The 8,378-nt window shown below is 33.4% G+C and overlaps 1 protein-coding gene across 1 annotated transcript; it reads right to left on the bottom strand.

Moving 5' to 3' along the window:
- Positions 1 to 414: 414 nt before the first annotated feature.
- Positions 415 to 1,510, bottom strand: LOC125830087 (uncharacterized). Its single transcript, XM_049509308.1, has 3 exons — positions 1,432 to 1,510; positions 1,173 to 1,246; positions 415 to 831 (listed from the first exon to the last, which is right to left on the bottom strand). Exons 1-3 carry the CDS (start codon positions 1,508 to 1,510, stop codon positions 415 to 417), a joined length of 570 nt encoding a protein of 189 aa, XP_049365265.1.
- Positions 1,511 to 8,378: the final 6,868 nt, after the last annotated feature.

Below are 8,378 nucleotides of genomic sequence, written 5' to 3'. Positions count from 1 at the left end.
ATAAGGTTGGTCTACCTGATTTTAAACGAGTAAATGTTGGTTCTAAGACTATGATACTGTCTTTATTGGTTATGCTTAAAATAGTGAAGCATATAGATTTATGTCTTTAAATCAGTGGCGGAGCCAGGATTTTCGTCAAGGTTGTTCATACTTTAGGATAAGTAAAAAAATAAACTTTGCTGGTCAAATTATTAAGATTGGCTACAAAATACTCATACCTCAATTATTGATTTCTACATAGTGCTCCAAGTTGTTCATACTCTTTACCTGTACAATATCAAATTAACCAACTTTCCTTAAAGAAAGTTCTTAAAACGGAAACTTACAAAATATCAATGGATAAACTAACGAAGATGGAGTAGGACAAATATATTGAAAAATAGTTTCATACACACCAAAATATGTAAAGTGAAACTACAATTGCACTCGATGACACTTTATCTCTTGAAATATTTTCATAATACACTCGTTAGAAACATCTTTAAATACTTTTTTCTCTACATAAGGCACTATGCAACCATCTAAGAATTCATCATCCATTCGATTCCGCAAGTCATTCTTGATAATCTTTATTGCCGAAAAAGTTCTTTCAACGGTAGCAATGGCAATGGGTAGAAGCAAAACAAATTTCACTAAAAGAAATATGAGACAATAGTTTAAATGCTTCTTTGTTTCAACCAACTTTCTTGAAAGTTCCCCAGGTCCACTCAAATTGGAGAACCTTTCATCAATATCACGAACATCAATAATGTAATTAACAAGTTGATTCTCAAGAGCTCTCATGTTGGACCCATCAAAGTCATCAGGATATAATTCATCCATTCTCATTATCTTTTTTATGTCAAAACTAGAAAATGAACAATTGAATTCAAGCAAGATACTCCATTAAGCAAATCACTTGTCACCTCATTGAAACAATCATTAAGTTCTTGTAGCCGCCAATCAATAATTTTATAAAACACATCCACATGATAATGGTGCAAAGTTGTACAAATAACTACTTTATGTCATTATCTCCCAGAATTAGCATATGGATCATTAGAATTGGGTAATGAAATCCCATGTTTGATACAAAATGCTTCTACCTTTTTTTAAGTGAATCCCATCCAATATTTTTTTAAGATTGGATCCCATTCATTATCTCTAAAAGCTTGCAACTTTCTCTTTGTTACCTTTACAAGAATCATGGCATTTGCAATATCTTGCTCCTTTTTCTGTACTGAAACATTAAGATCATTTGTGATTCCTAAAACATTAGTTATCAAATGCAACACGAAAATAGTCTCAAACGTTTGACAACTTCTGAGAAATCCTAATGTGGTTGCTCTTTTTTCCAAAGTACTTGTATTTACAACAAGAGTATCAAGTACATCAATAATAAGTCAAAGCTACAAATAAAATTTTCAAATGACTTGCAGTGAGATACCCAACGAGTATCATCGGCTTTAACAAGACCAAGTTCTTGATTCAATCCTCTATCCATTTCTAGTTCACCCATATCCAACGCCATTTAGAGATTTTTTTTTTGAGATTCTCAAAAATTATCCATAAGTTTAAAAGAAACTCCCAACACATTCAGAATATTTGAAATTAATAATACAAGTTCACCAACTTGAACATACTTTTTAGAAACTACAACAAGAGTCAATCGAAATTGATGAGCAAAACAATGAACAGAATGAGCCAATCTACTTTATTGTCTAATCAATGTTTTAAGACCACCTAGCTCACCTTGCATATTGCTTGCCCCATCATAACATTTCCCACATACATTAGTAAAGCCAAAGAATGGTGAGCAAGTACATCTACAATTGCTTCTTTTAGAGATAAAGCACTAGGATCTTTAATATGAACAAGTCCAATAAATGCCTCCATCACGAACCCCCTTTTGTCAACATATCTTAGACAAATAGACATTTGCTCTTTGCGTGACACGTCTCTAGATTTATCAACCAATAAAGCAAAGTAGTCATTATTTATATCCTCTATTATAGCCTTAACTGTTTCAATCTTACACGTAGTCAAAATATCTTTTTGGATGTCGTGAGAAGTCATTTTATTATTTTTGGAGCTTTTTCTAACACAAAAGGTTTAATTGCATCACATCGAGCAACAAACCAAGAAAGAACTTCAAGAAAATTACCCCTTTTCAATGACGATTCACTCTCGTCATGACCACAGAATGCAAAACCTTAATTCAAGAGAAGTCTTACCACATCGATTGAAGCGTTTAAGCAAACCCGATATTCATGCTTACTTTTATCATTCAACGTGTAAAATGTGGCTTGAATGGAATGTTGTTCTCGCATGAGATCTTCATATTTTCTTTTGGATTGATTATGAACGCTATTTAGTGGACCAATATGTGTAGCAAAGCTATCCTTTCTATGCCAATTTGTAAATCCCTTAGTCGAAAATACATTACCACCCCCTTGATTAATGTTTTCTCCTTGAAACAAATAACAAGGTAAGCAATAAGCAACATCTGCACTAATAGTGTATTCCAACCAATCACAATATTCATCAAACCACGCATAAACAAAATGACGTGGTGTTCCAAGAAAATCAATTTGAGTAAACTGATGAGTTCGGGGTTGAAAAGGACTTTTAATGATGTATGCCTTCCTTATCTCATCTCGATTGGATGATAATTCAAAATTGGATTTATTTCAGCAGGATCAACCTTTAAATCATTTACATCAAATTCTTGTCTTTGGGAAGAGTGAGATGGTATTTCTATTTGGTCGACATTTTTATCTCGGCGTAGTTGATTTTGATTTTGAGGAGCCAAAATTGTTTTGGGTACTCTAAAAAAATATTTTTCCAAGCTCATTGAACACCATACTGAAATAGCAGTCAAGTGTACCAACTTATTAAAACTCAATCCATAGTACACCAAATACTTGATCGATACTCGAATAAATAAAGTAGTTTTCAACATAAAAATTAAGATATACAAGTCTTTCAACACATGATTAGAAAAAATTAAACTAAAGGAAAAAAACATTAAGAAATACCTTTTCACACTTCAATGGCGGTTGAGGAAGAAATATACAGTGATTAAAGCTTCCAATTTCTTAAAACTTGCAAATATGTATGAAAATTGAGAAGAGAGAAACGTAAAGAGTAAAGTTATAAAGGGTTCTTGGGAGAAGGAGAAGACAAAAAACTAAAAGGAAAATACAAACTTATATAAATCTATTCTTTTTTAAAATTAAGAAAAGTCAAAAGAAGACCTTTTGTTTTTCTTAACTTAAAAAATGTCACTTTTGTACTCTTTTTTATGAGAAAAATAGAACAAAAATAAAATAAACAAAACTCTCAAGCCTGGGCTCGAACCCAAGCCACAAAAGCCAGAGCTTTGCCTTATTAAGAGAAAAAACGGAATAACAAAAAAAATCAAACAAAATGCCTAAACTCGGGCTCGAACCCGGAATAGTGAGGCGGCTTTGCACAGCCTTAACCGCAGGGCTGTCTACCTTTATTGTTTCAAGGGTGTTCAACAATTAGTATATATCCAGAAATATCAATATTTAGTACATATACTCGCAAAAATTTTCTGACGAAAGGTTGTTCATTTGACCTCCCTCGCCAAGTCATAGCTCCGCCCCTGGCAGAGATATATAGGCGACTTAAGGACAAAATCTCAGCCACACCTTTTTTTTCACAATTGCTTATCGTTTCAGTTGATCCCTCTAACTTCTTTCCATTAGTTGGACAAAATCGGCTACTTATTCAATGTTTTTGCCCGCCAATTCATCCTTCATTTTAGAGCAAAGAGGGGCAATTGTTGACAACCAATTTTGACCGATCTATAACCCTTTTTGAATTGCTATTTGATTAAATATGTGTTTTAAAACCTATTTCTTTATTATATCTTTAGAATAATGTTTAAATTTTATCAAATTAATCATATACTTTAGTATTCATAATTTACAAAAAATTATTATTATTTTATTGTTGTTGTTGCTACTGCTACTTCTGTTGTTGTTTCTAAACTTGAGATAATTAATCTACTTGTCAATTTAACGTCAATAATATTTAAGTGTGTTTATCTTATATGAAAATTATTTAATATGTATAGCATAACCGTTTATTGGATAGCAAATTTATTAAACTTTCCTCAAAATCATTTGAATTGTAGCCCCTTTTATTCTATCTATTTAATTTCTACCCTTTTATACTTAATTTTATCTCAAATTTAGCTCATTTTGAACCAATTAATTCCATCCCAATCTCAAGATCTCATATTTAAACCCAACCATCCATTCCATTCTTTTAAATTGCAACCCCACATCTCATCTTGATCCAACAACTAAGATTGAGTCTCCTACCACTTCCCTATATTAATATCTCAACACCCTAACCCTAATTTTATTTTTCCCCCTCATTTTCATCAAAAATGACAGGCACTGCTCCCCTATCTTCCAACTTCATCCATCGTCGGTGAAGACCACCGGTGAAACCCCTGCTCTAGCCTCACTCACGAGGTCACCCACCAAGAGAGCCCCTCTCCCTATTCTTCTCTTCTCACGGTGCTTTTCCAACCACTAGTGGACAACAATCGTTTACCACCAAAACCAGTCGCCCCTCTCCTCTCCTTTATCTTTCCCTCCACCTCTCTTCTCTTCCGTGCTGGCCGGTGAAGCGCTACACCATGCAACCTCAACCATTTCCTCATCTTCTTTTTCTCACTAGTTCCAACCAAAAACTCTGACAAGACAGTCACCGCGAAGATCCATTAAGCTTCTACAACGCAAGCCTACCATCATCCCTCCCTAGTGAGATCGACAACAACCAAACACGAGCATCATTGCTCCACGCTCCGACCAATGACCCGCTGGAGCCTTAAGGTTTTGGGGGTTGTTGAAGACAGATCTTAACAAATCCATGCAGGTTCATTTTTTTATTTTTTAATTTAGATTATTATCTCATCTTTTAAAAAAAAAGTTCTTCAATTACCTATATTTTTTTAGTTTAGTAGTTATGATTGAATTCTTACGCTACATGAAATTCAATAATGGCCATGAAATCTCTCTTAAGCAAGATTTCCTTATAGTTTTGAGTTCCTAAACTAGTGCATTTTTTGCCTTGTGTGTTCCTATTTTTGTTTGAATGTAATCTGCCCCTTTTGTAAATGGGTGTTAGTACACCTTTGAGTTTTTCTTTAAAAATACTAATTGAGTTGTGGTTTCTTGATTTAATTGTAGGAAGGTTTAATATGAGAATTTAATTTATTTGTTTAATGAATTGATCTCTTATTATGAAAATCTCTATGATTCATGCTTCTTTCCATTTTTGTTCCCTTAATCGGTTGGTACACCTTAATATTTACCTATCCTTGGTAAACCTTGACATGATTCTTCTCCTAGATTGACTCTATTTTATTCTCCCGCATTTCTTTCTTTTAGTTAGTGTGGACATCTTTGACTTAATTGTAATTGGTAAACTTTTGCTAGTTATAGTAAGAATACATACGTGACCTTCAAAATATGACAGTCTCTAAATCATGTTATCTTGGACAGAAGTTTTTGATTATATTAACATGGTTCCTTCAAAATTAGAAGATCATTCATGATTCTTTTCTTCTATTTATTATGACATATTCATCGATGGCAATCTCTAATATGGTTATTTCATTATTAAATTGCACTATTTTAATACCAATTGATTTGTGGTAAAATCTATGCATTGATGTTCCCTGTTGCTTGTTTATTTTTGGAAAAACTTTGACTTAGTATCATATTTGATTAACCGTATTTCTTAAAGTCTCATGGTTATGATAATATCAATCAATTAAATACCAAGAATGTGGGTCTAATTGAGGAGAATAATTTTCTTTCCTTTTCTCTATTTTTGTACTTGTTGATGTGTCCTCTATATTTTACTATAAAAACAAGACTCCCTCCATTTTGTCCACACGCTTAAGCAAGCACAACACTCTTATACACTTTCAAAAGAAATAATATTCTTATGTACTACCTTATGAGTTTTTGTTGTTCTTGTGGCTGCACGAAGTTTGGACTTCGGTTCTTACAACAAGTTTTGTGTGCTTATTTGAATACTTCTTAATCGGTTAATTATCTTTGCTAGAACTATAAATTGTGGTATGTTCAAGGTAGTTACTTCATTATATATTTTGTTATCTTGTCTTACTTTAGTGTCCTTATAAGCTTACTCTTTTTAGGAGTACCTTTACTACTCTAGTATTTTAATTAGGGAAAATGCATAAGTACCCCCTAACCTATTCCTGAAATCTCAGAAACACACTTATACTATACTAAGGACCTATTACCCCCTCGAACTTATTTTATAAATAACTTTCTACCTCTTTTCGACCTACATGGTACTATCTTCTGGGCCCAGCGTGTGTTGACAATTTTTTCAAACTATCTAGTTGATAGTGCCATGTAGGCCGAAAAGGGGTAAAAATTATTTATAAAATAAGTTCGGGGGTGGGGGGGTAATAGGATCTAAGTATAGTATAAGTGTGTCTCTGGGATTTCGGGCATAGGTTTGGGAGGTACTTATGCATTTTCCTTTTATTTTAAGGTACTAAGAACAAGCATACTCTCACCACTTTGAATATTCTTTGAACCTACATTATCTTGCAACGATGTTTCTTGGAATTCAATCATGGCAAGTGGAGAAGTCAATGTGACAAGCCGAGCTAAAGTGGAATTGTCGCATCACGTTAATTTTGAAAAATGATGAAAACAGTTAGGCTATAGTTGACTTCTTGTATGAAGAGCACATATAGCTTAATAAAAATATGGCAACTCGTTAATCCCTCCTATTCTAATTTTATATGTAACCCTTTTAGAAGTGTTAAGAACTTGACAATTTTTATTATTATGTTCACTTATCAACATACTTTCATATAATTTTAATATAAAAAAATGTACTTATATTTTGACTTCACACCACTTTTTAAATATCAAAATATTTTATTTAGTACTCTTGAATAATTTTTCAAAAAAAAATACTTTTCGTCTTTTCTTAAGACATTTAAGAGAGCCGATCATAAAAAATGGAATAGAGGGAGTAACCCTGTATTGGACCCATTTAGCCTTGTCAAATTCTGATCTCTCTCTCCATCTCCCTCTCCCTCTCCCTCTCTCTCTCTTTCTCTCTCTCTCTCTCTCTAGCAACTTTAACTTTATGTGGTGTTGATTTATTTAAATTTCTATTTGCATGATATGTTTTATTATTTTGATTTGGAAGCAATCGGGTTAGTACTTCTGTCCTTTCTTCTCCTTATGGTTATTTTAGTTTTGCTTAGCTTTTCCTTTTATTTCACATTATCCACACACTTTAGCATTTTATTAGAAGCGATCAGGTGAACCTCTCCTTCTTTATTTGTTAATATTTCAAGTATCTTATGTATGTATTTGGTACTCAAAAATTTTGCTTTGCTTGATTGAATTCATAATTTTTTTGTGGATTCATTGGCTCTACTTGTGCCAATTTTTATAACTCGCATAAATTTAATTTGCTTATTTAAAAAAAAATAAAAGTAAGTTTGCATGTCTAACTATCTTATTCACCTAGTCTTATATTAATTAGATAATAATCGATACATGCTTAATTCATTCACCTGTCTTAATTTTTTTTATATTCTTTATCTTATAGTGACATGATTTGCCATGTTAAATCCCCACATGATTCACAATATTCGACCAGAACCCGCATTTGTGGACCTCGAAGGGTGCTTAACACCTTACTTTTAAGGTAACTTGAACACTTATCTGATCTATGGTTTCACAGACCCTTTTAATTAATTTTGTTTGTAATTAGGATAGAATGATGCCCTAACATGCCTTTAATTCGTTAGGTGGTAACTATTCTTTTTTATTAATCATAAAAGAGTTGTCACGTCATTGCATAACCCATTTTGAGAAAAATGGGGCGCAATAATTGCCACCATTGTGAGTTTGGGTGAATATAATGGTGCTAAAGAGACATTGCCACTATGCATAGAGAAGGTTCTAGAAGAGAACAAAGATGTGATGCGTGAAGACTTGCCAAGGCACTTACCTACTAGGCGCGAGGTAGACCATAATATCAAACTAGAGCTTGGAGTGAAGCCGCCCACATATTCTCTATCTCGCATGGATCCAACTAAGTTAGAGGATTTGATGAAGAAGTTGAAGGAGTTGCTCGAAATCGGTCACATCCGCCAACCAAAGCACCCTATGGAGTGTCGATCCTATTTCAAAAGAACAAAGATGGGTTGTCACGCTTATGCATTGACTACCTGGTGGTCAACAAAAATAAAGAAAAAATACCCCATCCCGCTCATTGTCAACTTGTTCAGGAAACTTGGACATGCCACGTACTTCACCAAGGTAGACCTTCAAAGAGGCTACTACACAGTT

The sequence above is a fragment of the Solanum verrucosum genome, unplaced genomic scaffold (assembly GCF_900185275.1).
Source record: "Solanum verrucosum unplaced genomic scaffold, falcon-dt-bn FXZP01000151.1, whole genome shotgun sequence".
NCBI classification, from domain to species: domain Eukaryota; kingdom Viridiplantae; phylum Streptophyta; class Magnoliopsida; order Solanales; family Solanaceae; genus Solanum; species Solanum verrucosum.
Note: the sequence above shows the minus strand (reverse complement) of the source record. Positions and strands in the feature narration are given on the sequence as shown.